The sequence below is a fragment of the Bidens hawaiensis genome, unplaced genomic scaffold (assembly GCF_021521415.1).
Source record: "Bidens hawaiensis isolate Kalapana, Puna unplaced genomic scaffold, B.hawaiensis_p1.1 tig00040690_1, whole genome shotgun sequence".
Taxonomy (NCBI): Eukaryota; Viridiplantae; Streptophyta; class Magnoliopsida; order Asterales; family Asteraceae; genus Bidens; species Bidens hawaiensis.
Window position 1 is genome coordinate 62,519 of NW_027497199.1, and position 24,339 is coordinate 86,857.

Genomic DNA, 24,339 nt, shown 5'->3' on the forward strand with positions numbered 1-24,339 from the left:
ATCTGCGAAGAATACAGGGTGCGGACCCTACTAATATCTGCGAAGAATAACGGGTGGCGGACCCTAATAACATCTGCGAAGTTTATAGGATGAAAGACTCTTTAAAATATAGAAAGGACGCGTAGATATTAATTATAGAAAGACAGATAAAGTATGGAAGAATGTATGTATGTATGTATGAATGTTAGAAGAACAGGTAACTAATTAATACGTATATTCGGATGCGTATTAATAAATAAGTGAATGCAATGTATGTTAATTAACTAGAACTCACTCAGCGTAGCTGACTTTTAGTATGCACGCAGACGAGTATAATGAGGCAGGTTGCTTAGAGTGGGACACTTGGCAATAAAAGAAGACTGACATCGAAGAAAAGAAGAATCACGCGTTATTTATATTTATGTTAAGACTTATGTTATTTCAGTTCAAGGACAAAGCATTTAAGTTATGTAAGAATGATTGACTTTATATTCCGCGAAATGTTTTAATTAACTCTGATTTTACGAATTATGTGAATGAGTAAATCCAACCAGCGAGAAAGTAGGGTTCCCGGGTCGGGGGCCTTACAAATACATACAACACCAAACATATAAAAACAAACAAAATCACAAACCTTTTCTAAAAATGTCCATTGATACACAATAGCATATGACTCCATTCTTGAACATGTTGCTCGACCTTGACCCCATAAATGACCCGATCATTGCTCTATGTTTACAACTAAGTGTTGCTTTTACATACGTGTTGCTTTTAAATACATATATGTTAATGATCTCTTTCTTTCCTTTGTGGCAGTGTCATTAAATTTATCTCGAACCTGGATACAATGTACACAACCTCTATATATTCAACACGTTTCTAATAAAACTAACGGTATCGTCTGTTACGTCCCATAAGTTGCTGAACAATACAGGCTAACTTTTAACCGGCAACTCAATGGAGCCCCAGCAGGGGATATGTGCCTTAAGGATAAAGATCCATTTTCGCAGCCCATAAGAAGAGTAGCAACACATATCACTTCCTTTCCAGGTCCAGCATAAATGAAAAGGTGATGTTCTTTTTATGCCTTAAGCAATTCATCTGCACTGTGCGGTTTTGTTAACAGTTGTTAGGGTATTTTAGGTACATGTACGGTACGAATCTCATCCCTAGTACGTATAACTTATTTGCATAAGTTATTTATATATTAAATCCTAGACAAAGCTTAATTATAGCTAAAGGTTAGGTAACTAATCCTAGAAGTGAGAATTAATAAATAAAATTATATAAATAAATTGTGCATCACGTACAAAAAACAGTGTGTTTTTGTGCTTTGCGCCTTTTGCCTCGAACCATCAGTCTTAGACCTTTTAGTCTACATGCGCTTCACGCTTTTTAAAACCAAGCCAACAGGCCAATAGCATAAATACATGTATGTAACAGCATATCTCAACCACAGATGGATTCCATCGACAATCGAATGCCCTCTATAGTAATCATAATTAGACTGTGATTTTTGTTTTATCGAAAAATTTCATGGTAAAAAGAAGTATACAAAACTTGAAAATGTATAAACAACATTATGATCATCCTTTGCAGCGGTCTTCTTTCACCAATGATCAATTTTGACTGCTTTTAACCTTTGCCTATTTTGACCCATTTCAATTTACCAATAGAAAACCCATTAGATCATCTAGACAAAAAGCTTTTTTGCAAATTGTTACTAACAAATAGTACCAAATAGTTATAAAATATAAACAAGAGAATTCAATTACACTATCGCGTTGATGATTCTGCACACGCCGCATGCGATGTCAGTATTATGGTCATTGTTAATGAAATCTTGGCCCGGTGAAATCCATATGGTAGCAAGTAGGATTGCAAGGATATGGACAATCAATATGCTTTGATTCCTTTCGCTCGAAAAACCAGCCACCAACTGATTCAGCAATTGTCTAATCGACCATCAAAGAAAAATAGAAAATAGTAAGCGATTTTAAAATGAAGCTCGTTTAATAAACAAGAGCCTGGTATTTATATAAATGTAATAGTTTTTATTTAATATAATAAACAAATAATTACATAATAAGTAAAGTAAAATGTATGATTTTGATAAAAATAACTAAATAACATATATTGCATTACATATAACAAAAAGAACTTGCATGTACATAACAATTAAATAAATAATAAATGAGCCAAGGCTCAAAATTTAGACATAGAGCTCAATTCAAGGTGAGCTTGGGCTCAATTTGGCTCGTTTAATGTGTCGAAAGTAACGCGAAGTATAATTAAATTCTTGCAAATCTCTTTGATAAAAGAAAGAAAATAACGTTTTGTAGATGATAGAGTTTTCATAATTATACCTTGTAATTAGCAGGGATGAAATTCTTTTTCCCCAATACCGGCATTGTACCCGTACTGGTACCAAAATTTATTGATTTCAGTATTCGGTGAAAACGGTATCAGTACCAGTATTTTTTCTGTATTTTGGTATTAGGTACCGGCATGAATATTTAGAGTTTTCCTTAAGTATTAGGTGCTGGTGCCAGTACCCGTACCTTTCTTGTTTCTCTACATAAATTGATACGTTTTTTGGGATATTTTTATTGTTTTTGTTTCGCATTATGGTTTCTTCATTAGGAATGGAACTAATACGATTTTTGGTTTCTTGATTACCCATGGTTATGAATGAATTTGATACGATCAATGGTGATTAGGGAAAATAACACTGGTTGAGGTGTTAACAGAACGTTTATGCTCATTTATTTAATAAGCGTTTATCATGAACAAATTTATGTGGTCATTACTGAATGAATGAACATGAACACATATCTTGCTCGTTCATTTACGCACGTTCGTTCAACTATGTTTCTTTGTTTATATATGTGTTTTAAATTTTAGGCCCGTTACAAATTACTGTGGAGAGGTGCAAGTGATCCTGATGTGCTAAAAGTATTTTAATAATTATAACTAATTTAACCTAAAATAGACACTAAGTTATATTTTAGACTCTCTAAAACTCGACTAAACTACTAAACGGCAAGTGAACCGATTGATCTAGTAATGCCAAAGCGGTTACTGTACCAAATTAATGGTACTGGTACCGAACCAATACATTCAGTATGGTATTCGGTACCCTGTTTTGTTCAAATTCGGTACCGATCTATCCCTAGTACTTAGTACATTAACTGTTTTAAAAATTCAAGAAAAGGGGGAAAAAGAAACATGTTTCTAGGTCAATCCAACCCACTTTGAGCTATGTTAATTATCACTTTTGACCCAAACTCGTAACCCAACCCGCCCATTTTGAGAATTATTCAGTAACATTACATCTTACTCTAAAACCACATGTTAATGCACTGCAAGTTCGTTTCCCTTACATTGGTATATTAATTACAAACTTTAAACACAATCAGTTTAAAATCAAGGGTTTTAAGGCTATGGCTAACAAGTAACTTTTCAGTATAAAAAATAATAAAACATTCAAATATAATTATTAATTAACTAGGTGAATGATTATATAAAGTTTATAAATCATTGACCGTTCTTAGGCCATAATTTGGTTGTAATAATTTGGTTCCTAAATACCATCACATATAATATTTAGCATTACCTTGTTATCAATCTTGGGAGAATTTGGACCATGCCACGTGACAGACATCCATGTTTAGCAGTGAACATAGCAAGAATTTATAAACATTCCCACATCCTTCGTTTGCTGAAATTCTGATAATGCTTTCAAAAATGAATTTCTAAATCCTGCATAAAAATATATAATCCCCATTAAGATATAGCCTAGCCACAATACTTTAGAAAATATCATAAATAAAATACCTTGGAGCACTTGAATCTGTTCAGGACTACAGTTGTGAATGCTGAGCTGGCATTTGTGCCAATGATCACCAGGATCTGCTGAACCAGGTACCAAAATGTTTTTTATCTGTCAACAACAAACAGAATAAAAGAAAAATGCATAGAAGAGAGTAAGAAAAAGACTGTTTTGTTTCTAAGAGAAACCAATATAATAAAAACATTACCTGCCAAAAGTCATAAGTTGGGTTGACAAAGAAAACTGGTGTTTTTATGCTTTTAACCATATTTTGAGGAAAGAAACACTGGGTGGCATTTAATACATCAACGAGTTAATAATATAGAACAAATTAGATCTTAAAATATAAAAAATGTAACATTAACGAATAAAAACGAAAATAAGGCACCTTGGATGGTTCCATTTTGGCCATGCAATCCTTTTGTAAGCTTCCTGCTGCACCCTGATATCACCATACATGAGAATTTGATGAGCATAATGCCATTTAATAAACACAAAATTTCAAGGAAAAAAATTCATTCAATGGAAATTAATATACCTAATTACTTATTACCTATTACCAAATTAGAATTACTGACATTAATGTGGGAACTTAGTGAGATGACTATAAAATTAAGTCCTAAATGGGTCTTAAATTTTTCAAGACTTGTGCTGTGCTATTTAATAGAATAACATACCTGAAGATGGACGGCATCATGGTAAAATGACTGGATGGTGGCATTGCCAGCAATATCTGGCCTACAAAACAAGGAAACTTGATGCATAACTTCTCAATTTTTCAAGAAAATAGCAAATAATATTGATTCTCAGTCTTCAATCTTTCAGATATTAAATATTTAAATGCATTAGGGTACACTAAAGAAAAATAGAACATTCCTTTGGTTGGCAATAAAATAAACTTATATATGTATATATGTGTGTGTGTGTGTGTGCATGTGTATACACACACGCATACACATATATCTGTTTGTATTCATATTACGCACACCGCACTCTGACAAAGTGATCAATTAATGGTTATTGCAGAAGAACATACTCATTAAGAAAGAAACCTGCATCAGATAAACATTTGACTCTGGCGTGTTTTGGCAAAATTTCCCTGAAATCGTCACAGTGGATGAGTGTTGCAAGTCCTCCAGCAGAGCATCCAGAAAGAAGTGCCTGTCAAATAATTTTAAATTTACAGGTCAAATATATCTCTCTATAAGCACAGGTGCTAGAAGAATCTGTAGTCAGAAATTGATATACAAAGTTAAATTTGTCTTCTCATATTTGCTGGTGATTTTAGTTTAAGCCTACACAAATTTGTTTGAGATAAAGGTTTGTGTGACTAAACCAAATGTCATATAGTTCAACTTTACGATTTGAAAGTAAATAATTGGGGTAATATATATGAAGGCCACCCAAATACATACTTGGTTTCATCTATAGGAGTTCCAGTTCCGGCCAAAAACTTCAAATGACGAAAATAACCTTAAGTTCTTTGAAAAGGCAGAAGTACCTTTGATGAGGTGTTAACATGTTATTGGTTTAAAATTGTTGTTTTATATAGATTTAAGAAATGTCAGTCATCCGACATGTTTTACATGAACAACCTTGATGAAAGAAAGTAAGTGAGTGGCCCCCACGGCCCCACATACCTTATCCCAATATCCCTAAAAAATCATAAATGTACCTCTTGAGCATTAGATAATCCAATTGACAAGAGCTCATCCATCATTGCTTCCCATATGAGTTGACCTCTGAAGAAAAGTTTAGTATCATTCTGTTGCATTATTGAAACAGGTAAAACATATGTTTATACTAAACTAGCATACTTGAAAGAAATTTCCAAAAAAAAAAAATTTACTTTTTACCCACTTTCAGGGTGCCCAGTTAAAGATGCCCCGTCACAGTACCTTATTTTGACCTTGTTCCAGTTATAGAAATCTAAAAAATGCCAATGCATTGATTCATAAAATGATTATCGAAATAAGACAACTTTTAACAGTGCAAATGAACAAATGTAACAAATTCTTATATTAGCAGAAAACTCATCTCTCGTGATTACTATTCAAAGAGGGATGCTAGATTAAGTGTTCGTAACTACGTATCAAATGCAACATTACTTTTTTTTCCTCTTTACTGAAATATCAAACATAGATGGCCTATATTGCCTTCAACTCACTAAAATTCACATCTAGGCTCACAAGCTTTAAAAGCATACATCTCGGTATTCATAATAAGATGTAAGAGGTGACAGGATTTTCCTTTTTGAACAAACTAAGAATCAAACTGACATCAACAGTCATAATTCACCTGGATTATGGGACTGAACACGACTCAAAATTCCAGAAAACTGAACTTGGCGATCCATGTAGTTTGAAGATCCTAGGGCAGTTGTCTTTCGGAAAGAACAAGAAGCTACTGAATTGCACCAACCTCCACCCTGCAGTTTGTTAAAACAAAATAAAAAACATGAGCACATTAGGTTTTTACAACAAATAGTATGATATGCCATAAATGTATTAACAGAAAAACAGTTGTCCAAGTGTGACCATTACAGATTATATGCTCATAATGGTAAGCTGCACAATATTTAATGCATGGGCATTTAGCCATTTACAGATCCAATTGCTAAGGTGCAACTGTGTTAAAAAAAATCGTGGTTTGATTCAAGGAAGTTTTGATTCAAGGAAGTAACACTCATTAACCATAACATATTACAATTGGTCAATAACCTCAATATGTAGAACCCATCTTCTGGATCCAGATCCAAAACCCCTCTGAAAATGATAGGCAGGAACACTTCCATCCAAACAATCTGCATTTCAGATGTTGCAAATACTATAAACTAAGCTTAATCCATAAGTGATGCTTGAATTACATACTAATTCACTTGACAAATCATCATGTAACTTCTTTCAAACAAAGGATTTGTAAACTTTGTATAAACAAAAAACTCAGTCTAATCTAGAATGTAAAGAGAATGTGAAACTGTGAAAATATGATTATAAGTTACATACTACCATGGAGCTACCTATGCATTAAGGGCTGCAATTGAACCGAACGTTCCATGACTGTTTATGAACTGTTCGACTGGAAGTTCATATGTGTTCGTTCTTTTAATAAATCAACGAAAATGAACAAGAAATTTCACTCGATTAACTAAATGAACAAGCACAAACAAAGGTCAGATTCATTCGATTGTGTTTGTTTATGTTTATCCAATAAAGGTTCTTAATAGTTTTTAATGACTTTTCTAATCTTACAATAAAGATTTAAGCAAAATTATTAACTATAAAGCAAATACAGATATGAGTATTATGTGATTAATTTATATGTAAAATCAGCATTTGCAATCGCCCAGCTTTGTGGTGCGCGCATATAATGTATATATGTGTGAACCCTCGGGTGGGCAAAAGTGAAATTGCACAAATTTTGACGTTATTTTACCAATCTTGTGAAAATAACGTCAAAAGTGGCGGAAGGTTAATCAGGCATCATGTGGTGGCGTTGATAGCCGAAAGACAAGGGTACATGCACCAATCGGCGATGGTTGAGTGTTATGTGCCTTATGTCCAAGGCTTGATGCAAAACTACTATCGAGCCGGGGGTCTCACCGGAAGCAGCCTCTCTATTCCTAGAGGGTAGAGGTAAGGCTGTCTACATCTTACCCTCCTCAGACCCTACCATAGCTTTGCTATTGGTGGGATATACTGAGTACGATGATGATGATGATGATGATGATGAAAATCAGCATTTGCATATGAATGTTAAAAAAAACGCCATGTTATGTGCCTTTTCCATCATCTCCCTATTTCTACCATTAAATTAGGTCAAGATCGTTATGTAAGGCATATGCGCGTTTACTTCTACATGTTTGTAAGCCTATATAAAGGCATTATTGTTTTGTTAAATGTTTATGAATGAAAATGTTAAAAGAATTAATCTATGGCTCTCTCTATTTGCTGATCTGGATTCCGCCTATTTTCTATTGGCCAACGAGTAAACCGTTGGAACCACATCAGTGGTATGTGCCAGTCTCAAGCATGTAACAGTTTACAACCCACGTTGTCATGCAGCAGAAAATTGCTATGGGCCTTTTAATCTATTGGTCTTTATTTAATTAGTTACTGATAATGGGTAGCTAATTTATCATGCCTAGAAGGCTAGAAGTTAGTGGTCCGTGGTCTCTTGTATGCCTATAAAAGGCTTATTGATTTCAGTATGCATTATGAATGAAAATATATTAGAATAGTATAATTTCTATCTACATTTCTTCTGGTCATCTCAAATCACCATTCTAAGTCATCAAATCCAAGTTGATACATATCACACCAACACAAACCTGGTAGCTGGACGTTGCCACTGACCATTGTCGGTCAACCAAATCAAATAACACATCGTTTGCGTTCACGAACAAGTTTATTTCCTTAATGAATGAACACGAACAAGAAATTTCGTTCGGTTAGCTGTTCGTGAACTGTTCACTTGCCCAATAAAGCTTAACTGAACAAGGCCTTGTTCGGTTCAGTTCGTTTACATCCCTATATGTATTTGCATTAGATAGAAGATACTTAGTAATTATCTACCAACAAATTAAACTAACTACAAGTTCACTGGATCCAAACATCAAACCCTAATTCTGAACCTTAAACAGCAATCACTATTAGCTAATAACTGTATCCACTTACAATTAGAGTTTAAAGCATTCAAAAGGTAAATAATCGCCACATTCAATCGTATCTCTAATTTCTTCACAGGTGAATAAGTAGAACGTAGAGTTAAGACTACTTACAGGCGCCTCGTTGAGCAGCATTGCTTAATAGAGTGAGCGGTACGAAATCGGATGAATCTGAATCTGAATCTGAATCTGAATCTGATGATACGATGAACGAGAAGGTGAGATTCAGCTACGGCAATGGCGAATTTACGTTTTCCCCATCGTTGCCGTAAAGTTGTTATGTAATTACGGTTTAGGACTCCTCGGAGCCACCACCGTTGTGTAATCGCCATTGTTGATAGGGTTACAGGAAATTGAGCTGTGAAATTAAAGCAACTTGTTGTTAATCATGATTATCAGATCCAAATTGGAGGTTTGTTCAGTGTTAAGCTACCATTGACCAGAAGAAACGTAAACAATCAGTTTGTTAAACACTAGTAAAACGGTTACCTTTTTTTTTAAAATACAACTTCTAATAAAAAGGCAATCCGCTAGATGGCACAACGTAAAGCCTTGAAAAAACGATCTAGTTTTAATCTAAAGAAAAGCAACATCTTTCGTTAACTTGGAGATTGATCAGTTTGTTAAAGAAGTTTGCCTCATTTATCGCCTTTCAAAAACACCAACATTTAGTCATAATAATTCCTTGAAAGAATTCTTCTTTTTATTATAAAGCGGAACCGTTTCGTAAATCAAAATCAGGTCTCTAACCGAGAACACGTAAATAGAGTGGCGTGGCACCACACACTAATTGAATTGTTGATCAGTTTCTTCTATTTGATGATATAATGGAAACGAGTAAGGATGTAATACCTGATAATCCAGTGATGTTGGAGAACGACATCTTCTTAATCTGATTCGGTTCCCCTTTAGGGTGTATCGGTTAGGATGGAGTTATGTGTTCTTGATGAACACGATTTGAGAGAGAGAGTTGTGGGGTGACTCTGAGGTGTTATGATTAGCCAATTAACCAACCTTAGACTCTCTAATTATCTCTCTATATATATACACCCAAGGGGAAACCTTTTAATTAGTCTTAAGGGTAAAAGCGTCCATCAAGCTTTTACCTATTATCTAATAAGGCTTATGATATTATTTGATCAATTATAATAATATAAATAATCATAAGGGCCATAAATAAATATATAAATATATTTATTCTAACATTCTCCCACTTGTCCGAGTGATTATTTATTATGAGCATTAGGTAAGCCTGCGCAGGAATTAATACTCATTTTAGTTCTAAACCCAAATGTAGCAGAGAAATACAGTCATTGAATCAGTAATCGAAACAAGACCCCCATTAATCATACTACAATCCAAATTTAAAACTTAACATTAGGATCAAATCATTCCCTTAATTTTGACTTACATATTAGTGTCTATATGTCATTAGGCTAGCGTGAACATATTAAGAGACAAGTAAATCAAGTAAGTGAGGAAACTTTTATTAATAAACGTAAGTAAGTACAATATGCCATTAAATAAGATCTTTAAATAAGCCCATTCTCGAAACAAATTCTTCGAATACTTTAGATGGGAGACCTTTTGTCATCGGATCCGCAAGCATATCTTTAGTACTTATATACTCAATACAAAGATTATTTTCCTCAATTCGTTCACGTACGAACAAAACTTTGTATCAAGAAATAGTCCAGCGCCAGTCGAACTGTTACTGTTCGAGAAACTAACGGCAGCTGAGTTATCACAGTAAAGCTTCAATGGTCTAGAAATGGAATTGACAATTTTGAGTCCAGTGACAAGATTCCTAAGCAACATTCCCTGACAGGTAGCTTTGTAAACAGGTATGTATTCTGCCATCATGGTAGAAGTTGCAGTCAACTGTTGTTTATGACTCTTCCATGAAATAGGTCCGCCTGCCAACATAAAGATATACCCTGAAGTGGATTTCTTATCATCTTTGCATTTAGCAAAGTCAGAGTCAGAATAACCCACCACTTCCAAATGATCACTTCTTCTATAAGTCAAATTATAGTCTTTCGTCCCTTGCAGATATCTTAAGACCTTCTTAGCTGCTTTCCAATGAGCCAGACCAGGATTAGTCTGATAACGCCCAAGCATTCCAGTGATGTAGGCGATATCTGGACGAGTACAGACCTGAGCATACATAAGGCTTCCAACTACTGATGCATAAGGTATCATTCTCATTTGCGCCTTTTCAGCCTCTGTTTTCGGACTTTGGAATGAGTCAAAAACATCTCCTTTAACTACTGGAGCTGCAGAGGGGTTGCAATCTTTCATGTTGTAACGGGTTAGGACACGCTCAATGTAGGCCCTTTGGGATAGACCTAAGATCCCATTGTGTCTATCTCGGTGTATTTCGATGCCAATAACGTAAGAAGCCTCTCCGAGATCCTTCATGTCAAAATTTCGCGAAAGTAAGCGCTTCGACTCACACAACATGTCTAAGCTATTACTTGCCAGTAGAATGTCATCTACGTAAAGGACAAGAATAGTAAAATTGCCCCCACTCATCTTGAGGTAGGTGCATTGATCCACTTGATTTTTTTCGAAACCCTGTTTCTTCATGACTTCATCAAACTTTAGATACCATTGACGCGATGCTTGCTTTAGCCCGTATATAGATTTCTTTAACTTGCAGACTAAGTGTTCTTGCCCTTTGGGTTTGAAACCTTCAGGCTGTGTCATGAACACGTCCTCATCCAAGTCACCATTAAGGAAAGCAGTTTTGACATCCATCTGATGTAGCTCCAAATCATAATGAGCTACTAGAGCCATGACAATCCTTAAAGAATCTTTTCGAGAAACTGGAGAAAAGGTCTCTTGATAATCGATTCCCTCTTTCTGAGTATAGCCTTTTGCAACCAATCTCGCCTTATAGCGTTCAACGTTTCCATTCGGATCCAGTTTTGTTTTGAAGACCCATTTACATCCTACGGGTTTGACACCGCTGGGTAATTCAACCAAATCCCAAACGTCATTTTGCTTCATGGATTCAAGCTCGTCAGTCATAGCTTTATTCCAATTAGAAGATTGATCACTGTTAATGGCTTCATGATAAGAGGTAGGATCATTAAGCTTTCCATCATCCATTTCTTCAGCTTTAGCCAGAAAGGTTACATAATCACCAAAATTAGTAGGCTTTTTGGGCCTAGATGACCTTCTGGGTTGATTATCGGGTTCAGCATTGTGTTGATATTGATCGTTTAATGTGACTTCATTTTCTGGTATGATAAGTTCTGTAGAATTTGGTGCAATGACATGCGGTGCAGCATTGAGTACAAGAGGAGTAATCGGAGTTAATGTGAGTGAGGAATCCCTCTCCCCCGCGTCTTGTGCTTCTTGCAAATCAGCATTAGGATTTTCACTGCTCCCACTGACCTTAAAATCCTCAAGGAATGCGGCACGCCTGGTTTCTACAATTCTAGTAATGTGAGAAGGACAATAGAAGCGATAACCCTTTGAGTGATCAGGATAGCCGATAAAGAAACAGCTGATCGTTTTCGGGTCAAGTTTCTTTAGAAAAGGATTATAAAGCTTTGCTTCAGCAAGACAGCCCCATACTTTCATATATCTTAGATTCGGTTTCCTCCCTGTCCAAAGTTCATAAGGAGTTTTAGGGACAGATTTGGAAGGAACCCTATTTAGTATATGAACAGCTGTCTTTAAGGCCTCAGTCCAGAGAAATTGAGGTAAATTAGAGTTGGCCAACATACTGCGAACCATGTTCATTAGGGTTCTATTTCTTCTCTCAGCAACACCGTTCTGCTGAGGAGTACCGGGCATGGTATATTGGTTCACAATCCCCTGGCTTTTACAAAATTCATAAAATGGGCCAGGAGCTTGTCCAATGTCAGTATGTCTACCATAATACTCACCTCCTCTATCTGATCGAACAACTTTAATTTGAAGACCTAATTGTTTTTCAACTTCAGTTTTATAGTCTTTAAAAGTTGTTAATGATTCAGATTTTTTCTTAATGAGATACAAGTACATGTAGCGTGAATAATCATCAATGAAAGTGATAAATGAATTATGTCCAGTTATTCCAGCGATAGTGTAAGGACCACTGATATCAGTGTGAATAATTTCTAATAAATTAGAACTCCTTGTAGCACCTTTCTTATTCGCTGATGTCATTTTACCTTTAAGGCATTTGACACAAGTTCCAAAATCAGTGAAATCGAGAGATGGTAAGACTTCATCCTTCACGAGTCGAGATAATCGTTCTCGTGAAATGTGGCCTAAACGTTCATGCCACAACTTAGATGAGGTTTCTAAGTCTCGTTTTCGTTTATTCTTTGTTAGTGATTCATTAAGATTATATGATAACAAAGACTTGGTAAAATCATCATCCAATTCTAATTTATAGAGACCATCCAGATAGCCAAAACCAACAACTTTAGATTCAAAGCTAATAGTAAGTTTGCCATGACCATGAGAAATTACATAACCGTCATTGTCTAACTTTATTCCTGATACAAGATTCCTGGTAATTTCAGGAATATATAAGGTATCATAAAGTTTAATACAAAACCCAGTTCTCATGCGTAATTCAAAAGTTCCCACAGCCTTGACTACTAGAGGCTTTCCATTAGGCATCTTTAGTGTTCTTCGGTTTCCCTCCAGCTTCTGGATTGTAAGGAATCCCTGTAAAGAATTGGATACATGAACAGTTGAACCGTTATCAACCCACCAAGTATTAGATGGAACTTCTAAATTAAAGGACTCAAGTATCATAAAGAGATCATTACCTTTCTTAGCCAGCCATTCCTTAAATTTTGGGCAGTCCTTCTGCTTATGATCTGTCAGACGACAGAACTTGCAGAAAAACTTCCCTGAAGGATTCTTAGAGCTGGAGACAGTGCTTGTACTTGGATTGTTTTTCTGGAACTTAGAAGCAGCTTTCTTTTTGAAACTTCCTTTCCGCTTCTTGGAATTATCGGTAGTCATAAGGTAAGCCATCTCAGGTTTGTCCACTTTCTGACGTTCCTCTTCTTGGACACACATAACGATCAACTCACTCATTGACCATTTTTCTTTCTGTGTGTTGTAATTGACTTTAAAAGTCTCATAAGAAGCAGGAAGAGAAGTCATAATGAATTGGACTAAGAAACCCTCACTGATTGACATGTCCAAGTCTTTAAGCTTGTTCGACGTGTCTTGCATCATCATGATGTGCTCACGAATACCGCTCCTTCCATCATACTTTGTAGTCACCAACTTAAGCATAAGAGTGCAAGCATGTGCCTTAGACGTTCCCTTGAATTGTTCCTCCACAGAAGCCAGATAAGTCTTGGCGATAGTTGAATCAGGAATGGCTCCTCTGATGGTAGCAGTAATAGAGTTCTTGATCAGCATAAGTGACATCCTGTTACACTTCTCCCACCTTTCATGAGCAAGTTTTTGTTCAGCTGTGCTCTTATCAGTAAGAGCAGGAGGAGCTTCATGTCTGAGCGCGTGATCATAGTCCAGCATACCAAGTGTCAGCGTAAGGGAGTCTTTCCAAGCAGTAAAGTTAGCGCCAGTCAAGGTTTCAATCCCACAGTTGGGAGCTGATGGAAATAAGATGAGAAAATAAGATACTAATCTAAATAAGGCATCTAGTTGGAAACTTAAGGAAGAATTTAGAGTGATCTAAGGGCACTTAATCTAAAGCAGGCAAACAAGTAAGGACCATTATATTAGGAAGCTGTGATATAGTCTATTATAAAACACCAAAATAACAGACTTAAATTAAGTTCTACTTAAATAAAAACACATCACCGTTGGGCAGAAGTGAATATATTCAAGCAATTATGAAAATTAAAGTTTTGTGCAAAATTAATTGTAACACATCACCGTTGGGCAGAAGTGAGACAATTAAGATTTTAGGCACTAAGTAGGTTCGCAATGCACTAAGTATAACACATCACCGTTGGGCAGAAGTGAAAACTTTTGTGTATTTAAGGCAAAACTAAAATCACGCGAATGTCTGATAATGTTAGGACATACACTTTTAAGTGACATACTTAATTAGACTTAAATAACAATATTAGGTTACACATCACCGTTGGGCAGAAGTGAACTAGAATTGTTATTTAAGTTAAGTAATTTAACGGGGGGTGCGGGGGGCAGCGCCCCCTGCTTGGGTTCGGGTGCATAAGGGTTTCTGATCATCTCGCAACATCTAAGATATAAGAGAAGTTGCGATTACTTCGAAATAATGTTGCGAATTTGGTTAGGGGATTTTAGATGTTGCGGATAGTGAGGTCATAAGTTGCGATTGATGCTTTATAAGAGATGTTGCGAATGATGTTGTTGCGATGTAATCAGCATTGTTGCGATTTGAAGTACTCGCAACATAATTGTTGCGATTAAGAGTACTCGCAACATAAGGTAATACTCGCAACATCTCAAGGCTGATCGCAACATCCATAGGTAATACTCGCAACATCTTAAGCACTCGCAACATTAGTGACCTTTCACAACATGTGTCCCTTTCGCAACATTTTGTGATGCCAGGTTCTGATTCGCAACATAATTAGTGGATAATCGCAACATGTTACTCGCAACATAGTTGTTGCGATTAAGAGTACTCGCAACATCATGCGATTTCGCAACATCTTGTTTGTTGCGATTGGAGTCCATTTGTTGCGAATGGATGCCTTGATTCGCAACATTAGAAGAATTCGAAAAATTAATTTTTAATCAACCTGATAACCTATTTCCTAATTTTAAGGGATTTGGGAGATTCTGTTAAAATTTTAGATTATCTCAAAATTTAATAAGATTTCAAAATAATATCTTTTATTTTATTTAAAAGATTTTGAAATTAAATTTAGAGATAACATTATCTCTTTAACAGATTTCAGTTTCCCAAGTTAATCCAAATTAGTGTTAGTTTTTCGAAAATTATGATGTTCATCAAGAACATCTTCGAAAATAAGAACAGTTTCAAAAAAATAATGAAACTGATAATTCGATTATTTTATCAGATTAATAACACTGGAATCAAAATCTTAACGTTTTGTAAAACAGATTTCGAAAATAATCAGGTTTTGATAATAAACAGGTTTTAATCAGACCTGACAATTCGTTGGAAGTAATACGAACATCAAATCCAATCAATTTTATGATGATGATCAAAACCGTAAACATAAGGGTTTTAAACAAAAATTCGTTTCCGATTTTAATTCCAGTTTTATGGACATCGAAGAAACTGATTAATCAACATCATGCTCTGATACCACATGTTGATCAGTTTCTTCTATTTGATGATATAATGGAAACGAGTAAGGATGTAATACCTGATAATCCAGTGATGTTGGAGATCGACATCTTCTTAATCTGATTCGGTTCCCCTTTAGGGTGTATCGGTTAGGATGGAGTTATGTGTTCTTGATGAACACGATTTGAGAGAGAGAGAGTTGTGGGGTGACTCTGAGGTGTTATGATTAGCCAATTAACCAACCTTAGACTCTCTAATTATCTCTCTATATATATACACCCAAGGGGAAACCTTTTAATTAGTCTTAAGGGTAAAAGCGTCCATCAAGCTTTTACCTATTATCTAATAAGGCTTATGATATTATTTGATCAATTATAATAATATAAATAATCATAAGGGCCATAAATAAATATATAAATATATTTATTCTAACATGAATGCCAAACGTTGTCGGCTATGTGGCAATTTGTAAACAAATGATTAGCATTTTCCACACGAATGTGGTCTCGATAGAATCGCACGTGTCTAAAAGCAAGAGCTTCTTCCTGAGTTGCCAATCTATCCATCTCTGTTTTCCAAACACATATATTGAGTCATTTAGTTGGTTTGAGTCGGGTTGGCGGCTAAGGTATTAAGAATTTAAGATACATTATGGGCCATAATCAACGCTTGACCATAGCAAGCCAAGCCTATCTTAATTAACTAGGCCTAAACCTGTTGGGCCACCGAGCCTTTACAAATTCCATTTATTATTATAACTTAGCCCCCAATCGAACACTAAATCATAACCCAAAATCAGTACTATCATATCGGCTCGAGCTAATTTGAGAAAAAACCTCAAATCGGTACTTTAAATAAGCCATAGTTTACCTCAAGTTCGTCAGTGCAAATTTGAAATTAATACATACAATTTTAAAACAGTTAAAAATAAAACCTTAAAATACATAATGCCCGTCAAGACTCGAGAAGCCTAAACAAGGTTTTCATACAAGACAAGACTCGAGCTGAGTCTCAATAACTAAACAAACTTTATTGCTTGGTTAGCTTCAAGCTCAACCACGGCTCGGTAAGACTCAACTCATTTGGAGTTTTTTATCAATACAATTTCGAGTACCTCTTTCGGCCTCACACTTAAGTAGGGCTATTCACGAGCCGAGCCGAACCGAGCGAAGGCTTCTCGTTGCTTGGCTCATTTACAACCGAACCAAACCGAACAGCTGAAATTAGAACCGAGCGAAAAACGAAACGAGCCAAAATCGAACCGAGCATTTTTCGATCGAAAAATCGAGCAATTTTGAGCATTTTTTTATTTCTTTTTCACTTTAAAATTTTCAATAAGAAACAAGTTTGAATACTATAAATAAGATATTTTGTAAACAAATTAGTAGTTTCTAGACAAACAGAACCAAGCAGAGCAGCTCGTTTACAATCGAGCGAGTTCGAACGCCCTACACTTAAGTTTGAATGTAATCCTAGTCTCGTTTCTTTTCTTGAGACGAAAGACACCACTCCGCCTATAATAACATTGCCCCCAATTAAACCACCACCAAAATCAAATCAGTACTACCAGTTTAGCCCTAGAACAAGCACAACAACATGAGTAGCATTGGAACCGGTTACGATCTGTCCGTGACAACCTTCTCGCCGGACGGCAGGGTTTTCCAGATCGAGTACGCAGCTAAAGCCGTCGACAACAGCGGCACCGTCGTCGGCATCAAATGCAAGGACGGCATTGTTATCGTAGGCTTTCTATGCTCATTACAACTTCTGATTTTAAATAATTTATTGTTGCTGATTAATGATCTTGATTAATTTGTGGATTATAGGGAGTGGAGAAGCTGATTGCGTCGAAGATGATGTTGCCTGGATCTAACCGTAGAATCCATTCGGTTCATCGTCATTCCGGAATGGTATATTTAAATTTGTTCGTTTAATTGTTGCTGTATTTGTCTATTTCTTAGTATAATCAGCTAAGTATCATGTTTAGTATTGAATAAAGAAAACAACTAAAATAAGTGTTCAGTTTAGAGGAAAATGTGTTTTCTTAGTTAAATTATATAGATGGAGATAGAGACTCGGATGATATTTGATAGTTATTCTTTACTTAGTAGTTTTTTTTTATGTCAGGATTTTATTATCTGTTGAATGCATGCTTCAGAAAGTGTTCTAATCTATGCAGTCGATATCACCAATATGTCACCGATATCGGTTATCGGTCCCTTGGTAAAATATCGGTCAGAAATCGGTATGTCGATGATAGTGACCGATATATCATCGATATTCCCAATATCATTGTTTTAAGTCTTGATTATCAATTTTTAGTATTCAATGTTAGTGTTTGAAGTCTTAATCGGTTCCTACTTGCTACAACAGTTAGTATTTTGCAAGTTGCAAAAGGTTAATTTGTTAATGGTAGGAGAATATACCGAATTATTAGTGTTAAATTGTTATATATATGAATTTTACATGATATTGAAATTACCGATATCTCAGCGAGATAACCATATCTCAAATATCAGTTCTTGACCAATATCCTATATTTTTCCGCGTTAACTGCTTAGGTTCTAATTGATGTTACATAATACAGGGGGTAGCTGGATTAGCTGCAGATGGGAGACAGATCGTTGCAAGAGCCAAATCTGAAGCTCACAGCTATGAAAAGTTAGCTCGCTTTTCAATTCTATATTACTTGCTTTCTTTATTATTACTACATTTCGATAAATAATCCTTTTAGGTATTTGATTAGATATACTCTTAAACTTCGTTTGAGCTTAATGCTTATAATATGTTTGGCCGAGGCTGTTCGTTTAAGCCAGGTATTGTTTGAAGCACACGTCCAAAAACCCATATTAGTTGTGTAATAGGGAGTTTAGATTAAGAAAACTTCTTGGCTTTTTGGTAAGGATGATTTTTCAAATTGTGTGATAGACATCTGCAAGAAATTGTGTGATGTGTGTAAGTTTGACCTGTTAAAGTATTAGGATCAACATTGTGGTCACTAATCAGTAATCACTATCTTTTGTAAAAGTGAAGTTCTAAGTAAATAGTGCATTATGCATATGTGATATGCCATACGTTATTTCATTCCTGACTTGTTATCATATGAGTTAATTCTTGTTATACACTTTTAGCTAACCTTGATGCAAATGCACACATGTATTTTAGATAAAAAGCATCATGAATTACAATGAACTGGTATAACTGTAGCATCTTTATAGACTTACTCTAGTTTATCTTGTAAGCACGTGAATATTATACCTTGAAACACCTGCCACTAGTACTGAGACATACAAATATTTAAATTCTTGTTTGTTTTCTCATTTTTTACAGCATTTTTGTGTTGACAAATAGCTTTACTCTTTGTGCAGTACCTATGGTGAACCTATTCCAATTAAAGAACTTGCTGATCGTGTTGCTAGTTATGTGCATCTCTGCACACTTTATTGGTGGCTCAGGTTCCTTATAGCATTTCTTATTACTTCAAACTTACATACACATTATACAATAGATCATTATTATCATTAGTGTTTGTGCTGCAGACCTTTTGGATCTGGTGTGATTCTTGGAGGTTACGATTGTGATGGCCCACAATTGTATATGGTTGAACCTTCTGGTGTTTCATATGTGAGTTAAAGTTTCTTTGGTTGAGTGGTTCATAAATACAAGTAATTTTATAAATACTTATTTTTACTAATTATAGTTTCTTTTGATATAAAAGCATTGTACATGTTTTAGTGTTTCATTTTAGTACTTATAGTATAAACGAACAAATATAACTGGACATAGATGAACAGATATAAACGAACATAACTGAGCAAACACCAATTAAATGTAAACATGAATGCTAATTTGTTGTGTCTAAAAAATAATTAAACTATAATAAAGTGTAATGAGTGTTATTTTAATTTAATAAAACCAAGCTAACTTGTAATGGGCCTACCAGTTTAAATAAATACATAAACGAATTAAACACAAACGTAAATTAATGAACATAATCAAACGCTCACGAATATAAATGAAAGAACGAGATATGTGTTCATATTTGTTCGTTTAACTAAATGAATAAAAATTTCTGTTCATGTTCTTTCGTTTATTAAATAAACGAACTTTCCGCTGAATGGTTCACTAAATATTCGGTTCGTTTATAGGTCTAAATTCTAAATAGAATTAAAAAAACGTTTATGACATCATCCATGCGTGAAGTTGAGCAAGCATTTGATGAAATTGAATTTTTCTTATTTTTAATTTAATTTTTTGAAATGTTTGTTGCCTTTTCTTGTAGAGATATTTTGGTGCTGCAATCGGAAAGGGCAGACAGGCTGCAAAAACGTAAGTAAACCGTTACTTTTATATATCCTATGTTATTTTAACATGCAACTATTGCATGTTAAGTAACAGGATAAAACTCTAGTGTATGCTATATAAGTGTTTGCTTCAAGATCTATTGATCAGACTGACTTCTTCTCGAATGCTATATTGTTTTTTTCCAATGACAATTAGTTGTTTTAAAGATAAAAAACAGTATATAACGAAATTAGACTTATTGTTTTTGTTCGACTTTATAGGAATACAAACTTCACTAATGTCATGACCATAATATGCATGTCATGACCATGATCATGATAATTTGTTCTAATGCATAATCTTTTATGGCTCAAAATTGTTTTCTTGGTTAATTATTCTTTTAAATGATAATCTTTTTTTTTCTTGTGACTGAAGCGAGATCGAAAAGTTGAAGCTTTCTGAGCTGACATGTCGCGAGGGTGTTATTGAAGTAGCAAAAATGTGAGTTTTTTCTCTACTTTGAAATGTTATTGTTTTGTTTGCATCCTTAATTTATATCATTATTTTAGTTAGCTTTCTCTAAGTGTTCTTTTAGTTATAGAAACATTTTTTTTCTGTTCTTGAATTTATACAAGGTAAATGTTTTCTATCGGTTTGTTTTACTTTATGATGTTGATAACAGAATTTACGGAGTACATGATGAGGCAAGGGACAAGACATTTGAATTGGAAATGAGTTGGGTTTGTGACGAATCAAACTGCCAGCACCAGAAGGTAAATAATATGCTTATACACACGCGATTCGCGATCACACACATAAATATATATAATTATTTAATGATTTTCATGTGTGTAGGTTCCAGAAGCACTTTTGGAGGAAGCAAAAGCAGCTGCTAAAGCAGCATTGGAAGAAATGGATGCTGATTAATAGTGTAATAATTATAGATCTGTTCACATTGTGTTTATCTCATGTTTTAATCCAAGACGAGTATCTTAGATTGTACCATCTCTGTTTCATCATGACACCATTTGGAATTCATGTATGTTGACTTTTGGTAAGCCTTGTTGACTTTTGCTTACGTCCAAAATTCAGGTTTGCTTTTTGTTGATAAACTACTACCAAAAAATTGCTTTTAAGTTTTAAGATATAGCAGTAATGGGCATAAAATGATAATAAGAAACTGGTGTTTAATATTGTGAGCAAGTAACCGAGTGGAGGTAATTTCGGTTAACTCAGTCGTTCTTTATGCAAACTAAATTTTCTGTTCATAATCATAGGGTGTATAACGTTCTTATTTTTCAATTGTTTAACACCTTAATGTTGTTGGTATATTGATGCCAATGTTACTTCAATATTACTTCTAATCACAAAACATTTAAATTAATGAAATATCACAATACTAACCAGTGACCAAGTGAAAAAAAAAGCCAAAATAAGTGCGGGAGAAGTCTAGACTAGGGGTTTTCTCTTATAGCGGGACTCGCAAACAGACCAATGATTTGCTAACACATGAATCCCACTTAGGGGTGGCAATCTTGATCCAAACCATTTTAAATGGGTCAATTTGGGTTGTTTTAAAAATTAACTGGGTTGGTTTGGGTCATAAATTTTAACTAAGTGGCTCAAATGGGTCATTTAAAATTTCATCTTGTAATTTTCGGGTCAAATTGGGTCCCATATTCAAAGAAATGGGTCGATGTGGGTTAATGTCCTAAGGAAATGTGGCAGGTTTCGGATCGGAACGGGGTTCCGCACGAGACGGGTTTCGGCACGAAACGAGTTTGAGATTGAACGGGTTCGGTTCAAGTTTCAAGCCAACACGAGTTTTCACATAGGACGGATTGGGTTTTTGTTTCTTTTTGGTCGGTTTCGAACTCGTTTTTGGTTTTCTGTTTCATTTTTAGTTTCGTTTTTGTTCGGTTTCAGTTTTTTTAGTTCCATTTTGATTTCGATTGATTTGGTTCGGTTATGGCTTTTTGTTTCATTTCCCTCGACTTTTCGGTTTCAGTTTGATTTTACGGTGGTTTTTTTTTATGGAACGAGGACAACGAAGGAAACATTTTAGTTTTTTTTATTTTTTTTGTTTTTGATTTATATTTTGAGTTATAATTTTTTTATTATTATTTTTGAATATTTTTTCGAGGGGGTTTTGTTCTTAATGGGAAACTCTTTAGAAAAAAATTCAAAATAAATAATAAAAAAATCATAACTCAAAATATAAATAAAAATAAAAAATCTAAAAATACTAAAATGTTTCCGCCACTATTCTTGTTAAAAAAAAAAAAACTACCGAAACCCATTTTGACTCGTTCCGACCCTAACCCATTCTGACCCAAACCAAAATAACCCTTTTTTTAGTTTACCCATTCTGACCCAAACCCATTTCAACCCATGACTCGTTCGACCCAACCCAACCCATTTGCCATTCCCACTACAAGAGGAAACCCCTACAACCCAAACGTTTCAGCCATGTGTCACATATTGAATACTTTTGTTTTTCGTAAAACCTCTACAACCCAGACTTTTACCATGCTTATTTTGGCTTTTCCCACTTTATCAATGGTTATTTTAGTGATTTTCCCTTTAAACAAATGATCTATATATTTAGCATGTCAAATGTATGTATAATCACATTTTCAAAATTGTGTAGCTTACTAACTACTCATACATATCTAAGTGCTGCAAAAGTTAACTAGATGTTCTTGCACATGTCGAATCCCGCTAGTCGGGACCACTCCACTGATAATGAAACCCTTGATAGCAATCAAGGGCGTTACACAGGGCCTCAATAGAAGATATCGTTACATACACATGCATTTGCTTTTTATTTTTTATTGACTAAGAAAGATAGAAAGAGCTAAACCAAACATCAAATACGCTATTCCATCCAGGTTAAAATCAAACCATAAGCCTCCACTCCCTTATAGAAATCTTGGATCGTATAGAAAGCCACAAGAAAGTTAGTTATTTAATGTCACCCAATACTTGATGAAATTGTCATGAATGATAAATCGGGGCTGTATAATCTCAAACCGAACGTGTTTATTACTCAATCAACAAGAAAACAGAAAACTAATCGATGTACATTAACACCAAACTACACAAGAACGACTTCGTCTAAACATGGTTTTTCAAGAATGAAGAAAACCCAAACATGTAGAAGATGACGAATGAAACACTCGACCAGCCAGTAGATCCGAATCCTTCTCCAAAAAATTATAATCGATCCGTTTCATGCTCCTTTTATATTATCAGTAACAAATGTGTGGACCTTGGGCCCATCAGACTTTAGCCCATCCATTCATAAGTAAGCCATCCAACAGCATCAACTTCAAGCCCAATAACGCTTAAAGCCCAATAACTCTCCGATAACGAGCCCAAAACATATGCGAAAAACATAAGAGATCATTAAACAACCAACCCACATGTTTGGATATAAAATTGATAAAGACATGTTATTTGGATAAGAGATCATTAAACAATCAACCCGCATATTTGGAAATAAAATTGATAAAGACATGTTATTTTTAACAGAAATAAACTAGCCTTGCCGTAAAATTCTTCTTGTTATGATTACACCATAAGCTCCACAAGCTTTACATTTATTTAAATAGTATGTTTTTTTTTCAATAAAAAGCAAATAGTCACGCCCTGCTTGCGGTGCACACATATAATGTATATATTTTAACGTTATTTTACTAATCTCGTAAAAATAACGTTAAAAGTGGTGGAAGGTTAATCAGGCATCATGTGGTGGCATTGATAGCCGAAAGACAAGGGTACATGCACCAATCGGCCGGTGTCCCGATAGTTGAGTGTTATGTGCCTTATGTCCAAGGCTTGATGCAAAACTACTATCGAGCCAGAGGTCTCACTGAAAGCAGCTTTCTATTCCTACGGAGTAGAGGTAAGGTTGCCTAGATCTTACTCTCCTAGTACGATAACGATGAAAAAGTAAATAGTCATAAAAATAGTGATATACTACAATTATATGGATGTTTAAAACCTTTCATATGCATGTTAGAAGATCCTATGACCGAATGGCTTTGACTATTGTACTATATGTAATAGGAAATCTATTGCTACAGTAAAGTATTGCTTCTTGCAATTTTAGTCTCTTAAGTTTAAATTATTTCAAATTAGTCTTCAAAGTTTTAAACTGTTTTAATTTAATCTCTAACATTTTGTTTTACTAAACTTTGCTTACTTTGTAATGTAACCCATCAAAATTTTTAAGGTTTTAATTTGTGTCATAACATGTATTTTTCTTTTTATTATTATTTATAAATTCAAGTCGTTGGTTCTTTTATAATGATTAACATACGAAATTTTTTAGTATGCTTTATG

General features: G+C 34.8%; 1 protein-coding gene and 1 pseudogene across 2 annotated transcripts; one reads left to right on the top strand and one right to left on the bottom strand.

Annotated features, from left to right (window-relative positions):
- Window positions 1-1,765: 1,765 nt before the first annotated feature.
- LOC143592333 (pectin acetylesterase 5-like) lies at window positions 1,766-8,843 on the bottom strand (annotated as a pseudogene). The gene is made up of 12 exons (XR_013145905.1): window positions 8,592-8,843; window positions 6,532-6,614; window positions 6,110-6,239; window positions 5,661-5,740; window positions 5,487-5,576; window positions 4,848-4,972; window positions 4,489-4,549; window positions 4,200-4,253; window positions 4,020-4,097; window positions 3,817-3,922; window positions 3,596-3,741; window positions 1,766-1,934 (listed from the first exon to the last, which is right to left on the bottom strand). The product of XR_013145905.1 is annotated as a pectin acetylesterase 5-like (transcript).
- An 8,355-nt stretch (window positions 8,844-17,198) lies between these two features.
- On the top strand, window positions 17,199-21,050 carry LOC143592334 (proteasome subunit alpha type-3-like). Its single transcript, XM_077072275.1, has 9 exons — window positions 17,199-17,448; window positions 17,535-17,618; window positions 18,296-18,369; window positions 19,077-19,163; window positions 19,248-19,332; window positions 19,991-20,037; window positions 20,428-20,493; window positions 20,675-20,765; window positions 20,848-21,050. Exons 1-9 carry the CDS (start codon window positions 17,305-17,307, stop codon window positions 20,917-20,919), a joined length of 750 nt encoding a protein of 249 aa, XP_076928390.1. The 5' UTR covers window positions 17,199-17,304; the 3' UTR covers window positions 20,920-21,050.
- Window positions 21,051-24,339: the final 3,289 nt, after the last annotated feature.